This window comes from Osmerus eperlanus, chromosome 9 (assembly GCF_963692335.1).
Source record: "Osmerus eperlanus chromosome 9, fOsmEpe2.1, whole genome shotgun sequence".
Lineage (NCBI taxonomy): Eukaryota > Metazoa > Chordata > Actinopteri > Osmeriformes > Osmeridae > Osmerus > Osmerus eperlanus.
Window position 1 is genome coordinate 15,661,606 of NC_085026.1, and position 18,210 is coordinate 15,679,815.

Below are 18,210 nucleotides of genomic sequence, written 5' to 3' on the forward strand. Positions count from 1 at the left end.
TAATGTTTTACTGGTTTACATGAATATTTTTTTTTTTAGCCGATCTTGACAAAGTTGGATTAACTTCTAGTGATAAACTGCCCATGCACAGCAACACGCTGGCTGCGTCCAATGAACGGCCAGATCCATGTGTGTCCTCACTTCCTCTGCCGCCCAGTCGTGCAGACAGAACTTGGCTCATCCATCAGCGCTAGTAGAGAGTAGCCATTTTGGTCCAACCTAAAACACCAGCTTCACTTGGGCCGGAGATGGAGGAAACCGAACCGACAGCAGGCCGTTCGCGAATAGAAACATCTTGAAATTCAACGATTTGTCAAGCGGTGAATGTCTTTAATCGCTATAGCATTTCACTTAGCGACAGGAGAAAGAGGGGCCATTTACAGGAGCAATGACAGCTGCCTTCCGCCGTTGCTGATTGAAGTCGGTCAGTCTCTGATTAGTTCAATTGAACACAGGCCATGTATGATATGTTATTTTGCAATTAAATACGGTACACATGACCTTCCAACAATTTACGTAAAGAACTATCGCTCGGATTATCCGGTGCTGAGGTAGTCCAGGGCAAATTTATGTAATTTCAGTATTGTGAACATTTCTCGTTTGATGGATCAACGTTGAGATCTTTGCTCGAGCCCATGGTTTGGGACCAACACTTAAATTCCCTGTTTTGCCAAACGTGGTGGAGTATCGGAAAATAAATTAACGACAACGAGGAAAAGAAAATGTCAGCAAAAACGCCATTACCTACTGTAAACGAGAAGGAGACGGAAAGCGTAAGTACTCTGTGAAATATTTTATCTTTTTGGGTCGTGATGGGACCAGCTAGCTAGTGGGAAGGGGATATATCTATGCGCTGCTCTTTACATTGTAACGTTCTGTTAGACTAGCCTACTGTAGCTCGTTTTGTGTGTTCAATAGTCTTACGTTGTGTAGGCTACTGTATAGGGTATCAGCGACTTAAACATCGTATTCGTAAACAATCCTTTAACGTTACGTCAACACACTGGTTGCCTCTGGTAATCTCCCTTGCTAAAAATACATTCAAAGGCTTTTTATTTTATATTCACGTTAATGGGAGTGTGCTTTTTCAAGTACGCGAATAATCTACACAACTTTCTGGTTCGTTGTAACAAGCAAACTGGTTTAATGTTGTTAGTCATTCAAAGTGTGAATTGCTTGCCTCCCATTAGTTTGGACTTGCGTAGAACCCACCTCCTCCTGTTCAATGACACTGCTCTGACACAGTCCATTCTCGTTGAGAGCATCGGGGTGAGAGGATCCATGAGCTATCCCCACAAAAACGAGAGAGTTATCTGGTTAAATGCCATTCAAATTGCCAAAAAGAAAATGACAGGAACTCAGTCAACAAAGAGGAATCGTACCAGCATTGTAAGTAACGAACCATAAATAAGAATAAAGTTGAGTTTGAGCTGCATGCCGAACTACGTGATGAGGATAGAAACAGGCTCGTTTGAAGTGCAAATATTTAAATATTCTGTTTTGAAACGCAGACATATTTTCTCAGGTTTGTATTTTGTACTACATGTTTTACATGCTATACATAATGTTTCCTGGAAATCGCATTAGAGAGAAGGATGTCAATGTGTGTAGTCACAAAATACTCAGGACACTTTCGTGTACTTGGCTTCAGATTAATTCCGTCATCTGTGTCTCAGTTCTTTTCATCACTGAAACTGTCATCTTTAGAGGTGTCAGAAGGACTGATGTACCGGTCAGTGTGGGGATGGCAGGGTGGGGTCAGGTGAGAGTTCTAATGGTGTCAATACGGAGCCCATGAAGGAGTATCTATGGTTTTGGTTTCGGGGGTGGGGGTGGGGAGAGGTGCTTTGGGATTTCACAGAATATAATCAATACCTCATCTAAACACCCCCCCCCTCACTCACACACACACACACACACACACACACACATATATTAGATCATCTTCTCCTCATCTCAGAATTTCCATGATTGTGTGTGTCTTCATGCTGAGAAGAATGTGTTGCAGTAACAAATGAGTCATGAAGTCCACGGTCTCGGATGTCGTCATGACGACGATGCTGGTCTGTGTGTTCCGCAGCACACGTCTCAGAGCAGCGGCCGTCAGGAGGTCACAGCGCGCCCTGCCCGCTCTGGTGTCCGCGCCCGCAACTCTGGTGCGGACGAGCAGCCGCATGTGGGGAACTACCGTCTCCTGAAGACCATCGGGAAGGGCAACTTTGCCAAGGTCAAGCTGGCCCGACATATCCTCACAGGGAGAGAGGTGAGGAGTCCCCTAAGGCTTCAACAGGTCATGTCGGTTCAATGCATTTAAAATAAGGTTGTATTCTTTTTAATAGTTGTCATTTTCATGATGTATTTCCCCCTCTTGTCTACAGGTAGCAATAAAGATCATCGATAAGACACAACTGAATCCCAACAGCCTTCAAAAGGTAACCTATCGATAATTTTGCATGTGAATTATTTACTCATACAAGTTATATGTACGTTGTTGAACGAGCATTCCTTTTCACAGAGATGGTAAAGAGGATTGTGCAGAAATGCATGCTAATGTGTTTGTGTGTGGATTTGTGCATGTGTAGGTCCCTAGACCTGTGATCTCCTTGGGGTTTGCTCTGTGCCTAGGCCCTGGTTGGCCCTGGTTGGCCCTGGTTGGCCCTGGTTGTGGTTCTAGGAAGCCAGAGATCAGTATTGATCCCTGCTGCTGATGCGCCCCAGGCGTTTGGTAGACTGGGATGTCAGGTGGCTGAGCGGTGAGGGAATCGGGCTAGTAATCCGAAGGTTGCCAGTTCGATTCCCGGTCATGCCAACTGACGTTGTGTCCTTGGGCAAGGCACTTCACCCTACTTGCCTCGGGGGAATGTCCCTGTACTTACTGTAAGTCGCTCTGGATAAGAGCGTCTGCTAAATGACTAAATGTAGACTGCTCTAGCCTGGGCACAGAAAGTAGTGTGAGGCTGGGGGTGTTGATGTGCTTCTGCATGCACTGACACTTTGAGGGAGCTCTCTGTCTGTCTGTCTGTCTGTCTGTCTGTGTCTCTCTCTCTGTGTCTCTGTCTCTCTCAGCTGTAGTTTCCATTAGTTTTTCCAGAGCCAGATTGATTCTGTTCTTGGTATCAGAGCCCTGGGCTTTTGACGTCAGCCCTGCTAAACCCAACAGAAAAGTACCAAGTAATAGCAGTTAAAATGTTCAGGCCATGTGTCTTTAGCTCGTTTCCTGGTATTACTTTGGTACAACCCCATTGGGCATTGCATTGTTAGCCTTAATGTGGGTTTGTTACTTGACTGAAGCTGTAGAGCTGGGTTTTGTAATGCTCCTCATTTGAGCAAGCTTGGAAGAAATGGAAATGAGAATGCAATCCTGACTTTATTCCGTGGAACACTGTTTGTATTCTTAACAAACAGACGCTACCTAACCTCCCCTATGTGATCTCTTCTTTATGTAATTGGAGTCACTGGTGAGCTTTTATGTGATATCCAGCATGCTGTCTCTAAAGCCCAAATGTTTGTTTTCAACCTCCTGGTGTATGACAGTTTAGAAGAGGTAGCTCCCAAGTGCACATCTGTCACAACCTCATTATAATCTCCCCCCCCCCCCCCCTCCTGCCTTAGCTCACCCACACGCTAACAGCTAGCTAGAATCCCACCGTAGCTCACCCACACGCTAACAGCTAGCTAGAATCCCACCGTAGCTCACCCACACGCTAACAGCTAGCTAGTATCGCACCCCCCGCCTTAGTTCACCCACACGCTAACAGCTAGCTAGCATCGCACATCCCAGGTTGGGAGTCTGAACACTTGAAAAGGGGCTCAACATCTTGATTAAAAGTAAACAGTTGGATTGAGCCCCTGCTTAAGATGGGTTTCTCTTCTCATTAAGTCAACTAAGCAGATTAAAAGAAACCAGTGCTGAGCGAGGGCAAAACAAACCAAACGGTAGGAATCCCCACATGAATGATCTGGTCACTAAAAGAAAGAACTCTTGTGTGGGTAAACCTTTTTGTCAAGTACAGTATCACTAATGGCTCGGTGGTTGTCAACACTAGCCTATCATCCTGGCTCCTTGATCCTGTCCTATCACAGTGGTGCTCTTCTTGTCTGTGTTTTCCTCTCTGTCGGCACGTCTTGCATATCTGACTTGTAGACTGAAGTCTACTCTGACCAGACAGGCTTGAGTGTGTTAGAGGAGGAGTGACCAGCTCTGGAGTTATCACCCCATTGGCTTCCCAGTACTGATAGAGGACAGATAGCGGTATTTTTTTACCAAGGTTTCCCTTGGAGAACAGCAAAACAAAACCAGAGATTTTTTTTATTTATTATTGTTTTCAAGCGACAAAAGATGGGGCTGTCCCCATTACGTTGAATGTGGCTTGAGATTTATTTCACTGTATTTTTTGCGTCTCTTAGAGATCAGAGATGTATAACGGGATGGGAGTAATGACAGTGAGGTTGACCTTAAGTAGAGTCTAGTACTGCTTTAGTCCTGGAGTCCCTCTCGGCCCCATCACCATCTGAGCCAGGCTGCTTCCAAGCATCCCATTTAGTCGATCAAAACAACACCAACCTGATCTGCCTGCCTCCCCCTGTTCTCTCCCAGAGACTGGAGTGTCAGAATGGCCTCTCACAGAGAGAACTCTGCTGATGTTTCAGAAACTCTTAGTCATGTTTGTGCCCTACACAAACAACTCTGAATCCCAGAATGTCTTAAACACGGATACTTTGCCTCAGAACCAGTGTCTTTTTGGTAAAGCTTCCTTGCTGTGAGAACAGGCCCAAGCACGGCACTCCGGGGCTGTTCCTGCTGTATGAAAGATTGATGCCTTTTTATATTTTTAAAGATGGGGGGGGAAATGAGAGCACGAGAAGCTTTAGTTAAGAGAGGATCAATAATGAATAGCACTTTGTCCCTTTATCCCAGTGAGACGGAAGGCTGCAGACCATTTTTGGGCTCTGACGACTCTCCCTCTCTGGTCGCCATGTGTGCTGACTGTGACCGAGTTATCGTCTCACGAATACACCAGGATGTGTGAATGTTTCTAATGTAAACGTATCAGTGTGGTGCTGTTAGTGGCTGACATGGATGTCTTCTGTACCCCGTGAGGACACTGCAGCAGAGTCGTGACGCTCATGCTGGTCTGTGTGTCTGTCTGTTCCACAGCTGTTCAGAGAAGTAAGAATCATGAAGATCTTGAATCACCCAAATATAGGTAACTGTCTACACACACACACACACACACACACACACACACAGATCCAACTAATTAAGAGGCTGAAATCCCTCCCCCCCTCCTAATTGCCTTTAATCTTCTACACCACACATTTCATTATTTCCCCCTGCTCAGATGTGATTGTAATTACGGACGCAATAACGAGCAAGGAGTCTCTCCCCCCATCCCACCTCCTCCATCCCACCTCATCCATCCCACCTCCTCTATATTTAGCCAGGCAGGTCAGCCAGGAGCTGTTATATCAGCTCAGTACAAACACACTGGGGAGGCAGTTAGCACACCAAACAAGCAGTTACCTGCGCCTTTTCAGAACCAAACGCTTTGTAAGGAATGTTCCCGAAAGTGACATTTCATACATCGTCACACACAACTGTATGGATGAACTAACACGGGTCACCTCCCAGAGAGCTGATGTCGTTTGTGGAATGTGACTGATGATCCCCCTCTTTCTCCCCCCCCCCCCCCCAGTTAAGCTTTTTGAGGTGATTGAGACGGAGAGGACACTGTACCTGGTGATGGAGTACGCAAGTGGAGGTGAGTGGGTCACCTGGGCAGGGACTAGCTCAGAAGATGACCACAGCTGCCACAAATGACTCAACACACACACATACACACAACTGAAAGCGAGATACTACAAAGTGCGCGCTCTATCTTCAGAGAGGATTCAGAGAGCAGCGATGACTCACTCTCCTGCACGCAGACACACGCCTGCGCAGGTCAGCGTGTGGGAGGGTTTCGAGGGTTTGGTGGAGATGGGTTTTGCTTCGTGTTCTCCTTGTGAACCCCCCCCCCCCCCCAACACCCCTTTAACATACACATACTTGCACAACAGAACAGCAGACTCTTAACTGTTAGCACATGAGAGCTCTGTCACGTGTCAGGCTGGACGTCCATGGTGGAAAGTGTAGAGGGCTGTGGGTAGGGCCTGAGTTTGGAGCTGTGTACAGTTACTGCTGCATGCTGGAGGAGGTTGTTAGTCGTTAGCTCTGCAACCTGCCATGGGATCAAGGTACTGGGGGAAAACACACTGGACTGTATGAGAAGTTTAGGTTTCCTTAACCATGAACCCATTTTTGGTATTCATTTGTTTGGATGCCTGTGAATGTAACCTCACTGTTTGGTCTCTTGTGCTTTTCTCTTCACTTGCAGGAGAGGTGTTTGACTACCTCGTAGCACACGGAAGAATGAAGGAAAAAGAGGCCAGGGCTAAATTTAGACAGGTACAGGACTTCATCCGCAGTGTTCTGGTTTCCCACCTTCCCTGGCCATGCCTCAGTGTCCTGCCTGGCCTCCCTGTGCAGCTGGGAGGGCTGTCCAAACACAGCAGACCTCCTCGGTTACTGCTCCCTGTCTGACACCCCGGGGGACGCAGCCCCGCAGCACGGGACAGCACACATAGGTGGAGCTCTGGTTGGTCGAGGGCAGCTACCCTGGTTATTGTCTGACCGATGGGCCTCTTCTTTGTTCTTGTGTCTGTCTTCTCGGTAAACCTGTAGAGTCACGAGATGACAGGAAATATACAGTGTTTCTCACGGTGGTGGCAGGATGTGCTCCGGCTTTCTCACCACAGCTCTCGCCCACAGCCTCTGAAGCTTGCCAACCTCTGTTCTTCTGTTTGTGTGTGCAGATCGTATCCGCTGTGCAGTACTGCCACCAGAAGCACATTGTTCACAGAGACCTTAAGGTAAGGCCAGGGCCCCGCTACAGTGTTTGGTGAGGGTGAGGGGTAGGTTAGAGGGTGAGGGGTAGGTTAGAGGGTGAGGGGTAGGTTAGAGGGTGAGGGGTACGTTTGAGGGTGAGGGAAAGGTTTGAGGGTGAGGGATAGGTTTGAGGGTGAGGGGTAGGTTTGAGGGGTAGGTTCGAGGGTGAGGGGTAGGTTTGAGGGGTAGGTTCGAGGGTGAGGGGTAGGTTTGAGGGTGAGGGGTAGGTTTGAGGCTGAGGGGTAGGTTTGAGGGTGAGGGGTAGGTTTGAGGGTGAGGGGTAGGGGTGAGGGGTAGGTTTGAGGGTGAGGGGTAGGGCTGAGGGTGAGGGGTAGATTAGAAGCTGAGGGGTAGGTTTGAGGGTGAGGGGTAGGGGTGAGGGGTAGGTTAGATGGTGAGGGGTAGGTTTGAGGGTGAGGGGTAGATTAGAAGCTGAGGGGTAGGTTTGAGGGTGAGGGGTAGGTTAGAGGGTGAGGGGTAGGTTAGAGGGTGAGGGGTAGGTTAGAGGGTGAGGGGTACGTTTGAGGGTGAGGGAAAGGTTTGAGGGTGAGGGATAGGTTTGAGGGTGAGGGGTAGGTTTGAGGGGTAGGTTCGAGGGTGAGGGGTAGGTTTGAGGGGTAGGTTCGAGGGTGAGGGGTAGGTTTGAGGCTGAGGGGTAGGTTTGAGGGTGAGGGGTAGGTTTGAGGGTGAGGGGTAGGTTTGAGGGTGAGGGGTAGGGGTGAGGGGTAGGTTTGAGGGTGAGGGGTAGGGGTGAGGGGTAGGTTTGAGGGTGAGGGGTAGGGCTGAGGGTGAGGGGTAGGTTTGAGGGTGAGGGGTAGGGGTGAGGGGTAGGTTAGATGGTGAGGGGTAGGTTTGAGGGTGAGGGGTAGATTAGAAGCTGAGGGGTAGGTTTGAGGGTGAGGGGTAGGTTAGAGGGTGAGGGGTAGGTTAGAGGGTGAGGGGTAGGTTTGAGGGTGAGGGGTAGGTTAGAAGCTGAGGGGTAGGTTTGAGGGTGAGGGGTAGGGGTGAGGGGTAGGTTTGAGGGTGAGGGGTAGGGGTGAGGGTGAGGGGTAGATTTGAGGGTGAGGGGTAGGTTTGAGGGTGAGGGGTAGGGGTGAGGGGTAGGTTTGAGGGTGAGGGGTAGGGCTGAGGGAGTGGGGGGTTATGTGGATTGGGTTTAGTGAGTCCAACACGAGGTGATGGGAGAGAAATGGGGTCTTCACATGTTCTGTAGCAGACCTCTGGCACAAAAGCACCTTTCGATTTCTCCAGCCTGAGTCCCACAGCCCTTCCCTGCCTGTGAATATTGATGCTCCATGTATTTTTAATCTCTCTTAGCTTGACGTGAGAGTGGGATCTCTTCACATGTTGTCCTAATTCCTCTCAGCATCCTCATAAAGGATCCATGAGCTGTAGGGGGGGGGGGGTTGGAGAGCCCACCATGTCTCAGCCAAGAGGGGGGGAACACACTTAAATATGAAGTGCTACACCGGCTTAGACTAGCAGGGCACTTTGTAGAGGGGGAGGGGTGGGAGGGGAAGGAGGTGTAGTCGGGAACATCTCTCAAGGCTTCTGTTGACGTCGTCGTGAATGACCCGACATGTAACATTCGCCCAGGATCTGCTTTTGTAATTAAACTCCCATCCCGTTTTTGCGGAGCAGCATCAATAAGTAAGCTATCTTGCTCCATCCCTCATTTTCTCCTTCCATCCCTCCTTCTCTCCTCACCTTTCCATCCCTCCTTCTCTCCTCACCCTCCCATCCCTCCTTCTCTCCTCACCCTCCCATCCCTCCTTCTCTCCTCACCCTCCCATCCCTCCTTCTCTCCTCACCCTGCCATCCCCCGACCTCCAGGCTGAGAACTTGCTCCTGGACGCCGACATGAACATCAAGATCGCCGACTTCGGCTTCAGCAACGAGTTCACGATGGGCAGCAAGCTGGACACGTTCTGCGGCTCCCCCCCCTACGCCGCCCCGGAGCTCTTCCAGGGGAAGAAGTACGACGGGCCCGAGGTGGACGTGTGGAGCCTGGGGGTCATCCTCTACACGCTGGTCAGCGGCTCCCTGCCCTTCGACGGGCAGAACCTCAAGGTACGCCAGCAGACGGGACGGAAGCTTCCTTCCCCTGAAGATTCATCTGTGGGTCACCACACCCAGTCATAAGGGACACTGGTGTGTTGAAACGCATGCTGACTGTGCTCCGGTGTGATTGGACAGGAGCTGAGAGAGAGGGTTCTGAGGGGGAAGTACCGCATCCCCTTCTACATGTCCACCGACTGTGAGAACCTCCTGAAGCGCTTCCTGGTCCTCAACCCAGCCAAGAGGGGGACTCTGGAGGTGAGGGAGGACGCCGAAAACGTAAATATACCTCCAGCTTCTCACCCACTCGTCATCACGTGACCAAGCGCCCTCTCCCCCACCCCTTCCTCTCATGCCTCCACCCTGCACCTACCCCTCTCCCCTCTTCCTCTCCACTGTTGTGACCATGAATAATTCACCCCCACCATCTTGTTTTTCCTTTCATGTTCTCTGGGTTTATCCAGGCAGACAAGGAAAAGAGGGCTCTGTCCCCCAGTCTGCTGCACCAGCCTCGGCTGCTCTGCTGGACGTGTGCTGCTCTGTCACCTCGTCAGAGACTGCAGGTCAAACCTCATCCTAACTGATCCTAACCCTTTCCTGTCCTCCAGCAAATCATGAAGGATCGTTGGATCAACGCCGGCTCAGAGGAGGACGAACTGAAGCCTTTCATCGAACCAGTACTGGACATCACTGACCAGAAGAGAATAGGTACTGGAACATCTCTTGCTTGCTAGCCTTTAGAACGAGTGGGTGTGGGGGGCGGGGGGGGGGTTGCAGCAGCACTGAAGCACGCTGTGTTTAAACCCAGCAGAGAGCAGAGAGATGAAAGGCAGCAGTGAGCCAGCGCTGTTTCAGAGAGCCCCAGAGAGGGGAGGAGGAGAAGGATGGGAGGGGAGGAGGAGGAGGAGGAGGAGAGGGGAGGAAAGGAAAGGAAGAGGAGGAGGAGGAGGAGGAGGAGGAGGAGAGGGGAGGAAAGGAAAGGAAGAGGAGGAGGAGGAGGAGAGGGGAGCAGAGAAAAGGGGGGGGGACATGAGACGAGAAGAGCCTCCTCATCGTGCCCTGGATGAAAGCAGGAAGAGGGGAGGGGGGGTAGAGGGAGGAGGGAGAACAAGGACTGTGCGAACGATGTCCTCTAGTGTGTGTGGGAAAGGGGGGGTCTGTATTGCGTAACAGCAGCTGGGATCTCGCCTGGAGCACATGTGTCTGAGTCTCTCTCCGTGGGCCCAGCGCAGAGAGGGTCGAGCGAGGGAGAGCTCTCACATGTTCCCCCCCCCACCAGCCCTCTGCCATTCCGTAGAGGGTCCCCCACACACACACACACACACACACACACCTTCCCCTGCCTGCATGCTGGAGGACACCTCTGTTGAGCCTGGGGCAACCAGAACACTCCATGTTGCGGCACACTTGATCCTAGCAGAGGGGATCCTCCTCTTGCGTGGAGTGTGAACTTACTGGAGCGGCTCTGCTGGCGTCCCTACCTGGCATGCTCCTCTCAACGTGACACACCCCATCTCTCCCCCCCCCCTCCCTTCCCTCTGCACCTGTCCTCTGCTGATGGAGGGGGGGGGGGTGATGATATTACCTGGGCTCAGTCGCTGACAGCCTCTCATCCTCTCTCACAGAGGAGATTGCTGGATTTAAAGGTCATAAAATGACTTTGGTGATCAGCTGAACCACCCAGATGGGATTGTGTTTGTCACGATCAGCAGAAAGGTGTTTATCAGTCAGGTCCTTTGTCCCAGACTGTTCAGCTGCCTAGATTCAGCCCCGGATCTGAAATAGGAAGCCGATGCATTTAGCCTCTGTCAACTGACGGATGAAAGAAATTCAAAGTGTTCAGAAAATGCTAACGTGTGTGTGTGTGTTCTCCCAGACGTGATGGTGGGGATGGGCTATACCCTGGAGGAGATCCAAGACTCTCTGGCCAAGATGAAGTATGATGAGATCACCGCCACCTACCTTCTGCTGGGCAGGAAGTCGCCCGAGGTACCAGAACATGACCTTTCACTAGGGGTGTAACGATACACTCAGCCCACGATTCGATACATATCACAATACTGGGTGTACGATACAATATGTATAACAATATTTTGAACAACATTTTTTACGAAACAAATTCAATTAACAGATTTTTTCCAAAACATTAAACATTTGCAATAATTTTCTTTGTACATACAATTTAGTTCAATCAGTTCAAGCGATTTCTGTAAATGCACGCATGACCCAGGTGCAGAGTAGGTCGCTCGCTGGTAGCTCAACCAATAGGATCAAACGGACGTCATATTGTAAAAATATTGGCATAACTCTACGATACATATTGTAAAAAATGTGTATTGCGATATATTGTTACACCCCTACCTTTCACCCCTAGCCGTCTAGGCTTGCCCAGTTAGAAACACTCTTAACCTGCCAGGGTGTTTCTTTGCTGCGTGTGTTTCCTCCAGATGGAGGTCTCTGACTCCACCTCCAACAGTAACCTGTCCCTGGCCAAGCCCCGGCCCACGAGTGAGCTCAACGGCCAATCGCCATCGCACCTGAAGGTCCAGAGGAGCTCTTCCTCATCCAATCAGAAGCAGAGGCGCTACAGCGAGCAGGGTAGGTTGAGGCAGCCTCACCTTGGGCTCGCTGTGTTGAGCTCAGGGACCCAGACTGGACGGAATGCAGGGATCACAGTCACGTCTTCCATCCATGATGTCTCTCCCTCTCTCTCCCTCTCTCTCTGTCCAGTTGGTCAGAACGCGGGGGCGGCTCACCCCAAGAGGAGCCAGACGGCCATTGCGGAGAGCAGCATCAAAGAGGAGGGAGGCGTGTCGCTCCGCAAGCCCAGCACCCCGGGGGGGCGTGGGGGACCCCCCTCCAGCCCCCTGCTGGGCAACGCCAACAACCCCAACAAAGCGGACATCCCAGACCGCAAGAAGGGGGCCACCACGGGCCCCAACGTAAGAGACACGCAGCCTGACGGCCTTCTCTCTAACAGCTGGAGATGAAAGCTGCACGCCAACTGATGTTCTCCTCGTCCTCTCTGTAGAACACTACTGATGTTCTCCTCCTCTCTGTAGAACACTACTGATGTTCTCCTCCTCTCTGTAGAACACTACTGATGTTCTCCTCCTCTCTGTAGAACACTACTGATGTTCTCCTCCTCTCTGTAGAACACTACTGATGTTCTCCTCCTCCTCTCTGTAGAACACTACTGATGTTCTCCTCCTCCTCTCTGTAGAACACTACTGATGTTCTCCTCCTCTCTGTAGAACACTACTGATGTTCTCCTCTCTGTAGAACACTACTGATGTTCTCCTCCTCCTCTCTGTAGAACACTACTGATGTTCTCCTCCTCCTCTCTGTAGAACACTACTGATGTTCTCCTCCTCCTCTCTGTAGAACACTACTGATGTTCTCCTCCTCCTCTCTGTAGAACACTACTGATGTTCTCCTCCTCTCTGTAGAACACTACTGCCTCGGCCGGCATGAGCAGGAGGAACACGTACGTGTGCAGTGACAGGAACAACACGGACCGTCTGTCAGTCATTCCCAACGGGAAGGAGAACAGGTAAGAGGGGTCCGGGGGGCCAGGGGTGGCCGGGGGGCCAGGGGTGGCCGGGGGGCCAGGGCGGGCCAGCTCACCTGCCAGAGCTGTGTTTGACATCTGCTCGCCCTTCAAGGGCCCGAGGAGGGTGAAGCTGCTGTAACTGCCCCTGCACTGCAGACATCCCCCATCACAGGGCACAGATATGAGGGTGAAGCTGCTGTAACTGCCCCTGCACTGCAGACATCCCCCATCACAGGGCACAGATATGAGGGTCAAGCTGCTGTAACTGCCCCTGCACTGCAGACATCCCCCATCACAGGGCACAGATATGAGGGTGAAGCTGCTGTAACTGCCCCTGCACTGCAGACATCCCCCATCACAGGGCACAGATATGAGGGTGAAGCTGCTGTAACTGCCCCTGCACTGCAGACATCCCCCATCACAGGGCACAGATATGAGGGTGAAGCTGCTGTAACTGCCCCTGCACTGCAGACTCCTCCTCCCAGGCCTTGGAGGAAAACACTCCTCTGCTTTTCACGGTTGCGGTCGCCTCATCACAGCCGTGCCTATGACGTTCAACCCCCCCCGTGTTGTCCTGAGAACCCTGGCTGAGGCCTGGCTCTGTCTGGACGGTCCACAGCCCACTCCCCTCTCAGCTCCTCCTTTTGATTCCTCCTAGCTGGATCACAACCCCACTCACTGTCTTACATTTAGTCATTTACATTTAGTCATTTAGCAGACGCTCTTATACAGAGCGACTTACAGTAAGTACAGGGACATTCTCCCCGAGGCAAGTAGGGTGAAGTGCCTTGCCCAAGGACACAACGTCATTGGCACGGCCGGGAATCGAACTGGCAACCTTCAGATTACTAGCCCAATTCCCTAACCGCTCAGCCACCTGACTCCCTCTTCATCAACAATAATCATGAATCTCCCCCAATGACTAGGTTAATATAGGTATTATATAATATGGATGAGGTTCAGCTGCGTTCGTTTGAAAATTTGAAGTAACGAGCTCTCTGCAATGTTTCAGTGGTTGAAGGTGAGAACGTAGAGGGAGTTTAGCTCTGCTGTTTTTAATCGTTGTTCTCATTGCCCTCCTTCTCTCCCTCTCCCCCTCCCTCTCCACCCTCTCTCTCTACCCTCCCTCTCTCTACCCTCCCTCTTTCTCTTACCTCTCTCTCCCCTCCTCTCCTCTGCTTTCCCTCTCTGCCCTCCTTTTCTCTTCTCTCGCTCCCCTTCTTCCCTGCCTCTCTCTCCCCTCCAGTGTGGCTGTGCCCACTGCCCAGCCTAACCCGGTGGCCTCCACCCACAGCATCACCAGCTCCACCACGCCCGACAGACTACGTTTCCCACGAGGCACGGCGAGTCGCAACACCTTCCACGGGGGCCAGCTGAGGGACCGTCGCACGGCCACCTACAACGGGCCCCCGGCATCGCCCACGCTGTCCCACGACGCCGCGCCGCTGTCTCAGACGCGCAGCCGCGGCACCAGCAACCTGTTCTCCAAACTCACCTCCAAACTGACCCGCAGGTAGGTCCAGGGGCTGGCCGCCAGCCCCCACGCACCCAGCTCACCTCCCCAGAGTGGCCAGGAACTACTGTGCCTTGCAACCAGGGTTAAAGGTCAATTTCTTCAGTTCCTATTTTATTTTTACTAACTTGGAAACACACCTCAAATCACACTTTTCCCAAATGAGAACCAGTATTCTTTCCTGATTTGGATTTGGTTAACCAAAAGGAAATAGCTCAACCCTCATTGCAATAGTAGCATCATAACAGGAACCTCAAGCCTGGGGCCAGCCAGAGAACTCTGCTTCACACTCTCATATCTGTAGCCTGGTGCACATGAACGCATGAGGTCAACCTGAGGTCATTACTGGGGTCACTTTGGTTAAGGGTTTGCTGAAGGGAGTGAAGCAGAACCTCTGGCAGACAACCAGGCTCCTAACAGCAGCTCTCAGACCAGCCATGACTGACCTGAAATGAGGAACTGAAAATCAACATCTTTCATTAAAAATCCCCCCCCCCTCCATCATCAGCTCCATTCATTCACGTGTGTTGACTCTGGACCCTGTTTCTCCAGCTCTCCCTTCACCATTCTCACTGTGTCTTTGTCTCTCCTGATTCTGTTGTAGAAACATGTCATTCAGGTTTACCAAAAGGTAGGAACTCCCCCTTAATGCCTTCAGCGTGTGCTAAGTAATCAACTAAACTCTTTCAAGCCTTGTAAAGGCTCGCTGGGCGCTTCACTAACACACCTCTGTTTGGTGCTCTCTGTGGCTGGGGGTCATTTCTCAGTCTGCTTGAGTTAGACAGCGATGGACTGGGCAGTCAAGACCTCTCAAGCAATTAAGTGAAAATCCATCAATTGCCGGCTAACTACTAATCAATAGCATGCATGACTTGGGGTTGGGGCTTGTCTCACTAGCTATTGACTGCAATCTGGGTTCTTCTTCTTTTTAACTAACGATTGAATTGATAGACTTTGATTTTTCCATGTCAACTTAAACTGTCTACCATCTAGATACACTCATCTCTACGGGTCTCGTAGCTTGTTGCTCTAATGGAATTCTGTGGACTTTTAAAGGTAGTGACTGTTGGACTTGGTTGTCCTGGAGACAGGATGTGCTGTGCGTTCTAGTTGCTCTTTTTAGTTTGAGAACAAAGTACGTGTTGTTGGGAACCATTAGAATTCCAACTGCTAAGTCTTGAGCTTCTTTTGGAAGTGGTGATGAATAGTGAGATGTCCTTTGCCAATTCAAGTGTAAACTGGGGTTTAAAACCCGTTTCCTGTTTGATAAATCAACTTGTAAACAAGTTACTGTGCTCGCCTGCCACTTGGAGTTTTCCCTGACCAAGCTGAAGGGACAGAGCGCCATCTACTGGTTGCCCAATGTTAGTCTGCGTCACAGGAAATGTCAGCTGAGTAGCGTCATCTATCAAAACGCTTCCTTTTCCTTGTCTATGTCCTTGTCATGCAAATCATCTGTTAACTCCTCCACCTTCCTGGAGTCCGTTCAGGGACTGAAAGGACTCTGTAGCCCTCTTGGTTGTCCTTCTCTGTACAAGATCGTGAAGTTAGACCCATCTGTCCACCTTCACCCTTCTCCTCGGTTCTACTATGTGCCAATGTCTCCCTAACCGTGATGTGCCCTTTAACCCTCGACCTTTCACTGCTCTTCCTCCTCTCAGGGTCAGTATTGACCCAAGCAAACGGCAGCCAGCTAAATCAGGGCCTGCCGTCCCTTCTGCCCAGGGAGCAAAGACTCTTAGTAAGTCTTCTGTCCACCAATCTCTCCTCTTCTTCCCTCTTCTTCCCTCTTCCTCCTCGTCATCCTGGCATTTGGTGCTTGTGATCATGTCTTACATCATTTTCCTTTCTTTTCTTCATGAATTGGTGAAATATACGCTTTTCTCAGAATCCATCTTTTCTTCCAGATTCAGGAGCCGACGCTATAGAGAGTTGTAGGAAATCGCAGATGGAGATCTAGAGTAAGGGACCGCTTCCAGCCCCCCTCCTATACCCCCACAAGACAGGCCCGTGTCAGAGTTGAGGGGGGCAAGCTTCCGTACTCCCCCAGCATCAGTCTCTCTCCTGTGTCTGTAAGACACCCCTGGCCCCAGATCCAGCCCTGTCCCTACCCTCCCCTTTAACCATTATCCTCTGGGCCTTCACCATCCCCCAGGACACAACCCCAAACTCCATTTAGAAGCCACATGTCCCTCTCCCCTCCCCTGTGTTGACTCCTTCCAAGGCTAACCTGTGTAGTCTGCATGTGTGGACTGAGGACTGGGCTGAGCCTGTCTGTAGTGCCTTTATGTCGCCCACATTGGCTGATTGTCTGATTGTTAAGCCCAGCTCCATGGCCCCTTCTAGGGAGAGAGACTAAGGGGCAGCGGCCCTTTTAAACCATGCCTGGCCTCTTCAGGCCTCTAAAGTCCAGAGTAGACTGCATGTCTCCTCCCACACCAGCACTATGGTCAACATGTGGTGTCTGCATGCAGTGGCTGTAGTTTACTGTTTTGTGTTGTGTGTGTTGTGCGTGCGTGTAGACTGGAGAGCAACTGTTGTGTATTGCTGAATCTGTTCATTCGAAACATTTCCATTCTTTGTGTTCCTGGCTTTCTATGGTCTGTAGAAACTGAAACGTCCTTGTTCGCTCGCTCTGGGGGTTTATTTGTGGTTAAAGAAAGCAAGAACGTTGTACCACCAGTGATCAATTCAGTACGATCAAGTGGTTGGTAGCTTTTCATCTGAGCTTCATCAATATTCCACAGAACACTTAGCTTTGAGTTGGCTTGGTGGTGGCTTTCTTGTTTTTCTAACTAAGCTTTCTTCTTGGTCCTCTTCTCTCTCTCTCTCTCTCTCTCTCTCGATGAATGTATATGTGTTCAGTTTATCAATGTTGTCTTTGATCTCAAATTGGAGCAAGTTCTTTTCTTTGGGAGTCTACATCTGCTTTCTCTTTGTCTTCCCTCCCGCCTCCCTCCCCGTCTCAGAGTCTCAACCGACTTTGAGAGAACCGGGAGATTTGAGGGCTCAAGGTGAGCTGCCTGTGCCAGGAATTCCTTATCCCAGAGTCTGACGTCTGATTTTCCTTTCTGCACTGAATTTGACACTAGTTTTCTGAGTCCAACCAGAGAGTATTGTACGGTGCTGAAAGCGTTGGAGATCGTTGAAATGTAGCCAGGTGTAATAATGCTATTGTTGTGCTTTCTGTAGATTGCATGTTGCTGGACATGGTGCTACCTTTACTAGACATGCATGCTCATTAACCTAAAATGACTTCTTAAAACACGCCATAGTGTATTGCATGGTTTGGTATGTTTTCACAAAGGTCGGTGAAAAGGTTTTCTTTTCAACTGTCTCCATCTCCTCCCGCCAGTCGCCATGTACCTGGGGATCAGAAAGGGGAAACTAAAGACGATAAACCCCGCTCCCTCAGATTCACTTGGAGTATGAGGACCACCAGCTCCATGGAGGCCTGCGACATCATGCGGGAGATTCGCAAGGTGCTCGACGCAAACAACTGCGACTACGAACAGCAGGACAACTTCCTGCTGCTGTGCGTCCATGGCGATGGCCACGCGGAGAACCTTGTCCAGTGGGAGATGGAGGTGTGCAAGCTTCCACGTCTGTCTCTCAACGGAGTGAGATTCAAGAGGATATCAGGATCATCCATCGCGTTTAAAAACATTGCTTCCAAAGTTTCCAACGAGTTAAAGCTATAAAGAAAGGGGCAGAAATATCGAAGTATTTAAAGCTGTACAATCAAGTAGCAGTTTCCAAATGTCTTTTTTTTTTTTTTTACAAAATACAGACTGTATTATGTATAGAGTAATGCTTTGGCAATAATCACTGATCTACTTACTAATATCTGCAGTATATTCTGGTCACGTGGCCATCATAACGAGTTGAATATGATTTGTCATGCTGTGAATGTGGACAAGAGCATTTCCTGTGTCTATTTATTTCATTTTATCTTAAACGTTTTACAAGTAGCGTATTGTTTTCAGTGTAAATAATGTACCTTACTTTCAAGACAGCTACACAATTTACTTCATTTATTTTATATTGTTTAAAAATATAGATGGAAACCATGTAAATGCTCAAGGTAAATCACGTGTCAATTAAAATGTCTAAAACCTGAATTGTCTTGTGGCAGAGTAAGAACAAAAAACAAAAGCC

At 50.1% G+C, this 18,210-nt stretch overlaps 1 protein-coding gene across 13 annotated transcripts; it reads left to right on the top strand.

Moving 5' to 3' along the window:
• Positions 1 to 173: 173 nt before the first annotated feature.
• mark3a (MAP/microtubule affinity-regulating kinase 3a) lies at positions 174 to 18,173 on the top strand. Of its 13 annotated transcripts, XM_062469456.1 has the most exons (21): positions 174 to 773; positions 1,191 to 1,389; positions 2,081 to 2,263; positions 2,379 to 2,432; positions 5,159 to 5,207; positions 5,697 to 5,762; positions 6,378 to 6,448; positions 6,856 to 6,912; positions 8,762 to 8,998; positions 9,125 to 9,265; positions 9,595 to 9,694; positions 10,863 to 10,975; positions 11,434 to 11,584; positions 11,717 to 11,928; positions 12,436 to 12,539; positions 13,786 to 14,052; positions 14,657 to 14,683; positions 15,714 to 15,793; positions 15,960 to 16,013; positions 17,022 to 17,066; positions 17,408 to 17,477. In XM_062469456.1, exons 2-19 carry the CDS (start codon positions 1,282 to 1,284, stop codon positions 16,010 to 16,012), a joined length of 2,073 nt encoding a protein of 690 aa, XP_062325440.1. In that variant the 5' UTR covers positions 174 to 773; positions 1,191 to 1,281; the 3' UTR covers position 16,013; positions 17,022 to 17,066; positions 17,408 to 17,477. The 13 variants fall into 13 exon arrangements, with proteins under 13 accessions (XP_062325440.1, XP_062325430.1, XP_062325437.1 ...); XM_062469446.1 differs by lacking the exons at positions 15,714 to 15,793; positions 15,960 to 16,013 and having other exon boundaries at positions 174 to 424; positions 582 to 773; positions 17,408 to 18,173; XM_062469453.1 differs by lacking the exon at positions 15,960 to 16,013 and having other exon boundaries at positions 17,408 to 17,629.
• Positions 18,174 to 18,210: the final 37 nt, after the last annotated feature.

Coding starts and splice junctions, on each gene's coding strand:
- mark3a (XM_062469446.1), top strand. CDS start 1,282: ATGAGCTATCCCCACAAAAACGAGAGAGTTATCTGGTTAAATGCCATT. Junction 6,449..6,855: donor CCAGGGCTAAATTTAGACAG/GTACAGGACTTC, acceptor TTGTGTGTGCAG/ATCGTATCCGCTGTGCAGTA. Junction 9,695..10,862: donor CACTGACCAGAAGAGAATAG/GTACTGGAACAT, acceptor GTGTTCTCCCAG/ACGTGATGGTGGGGATGGGC.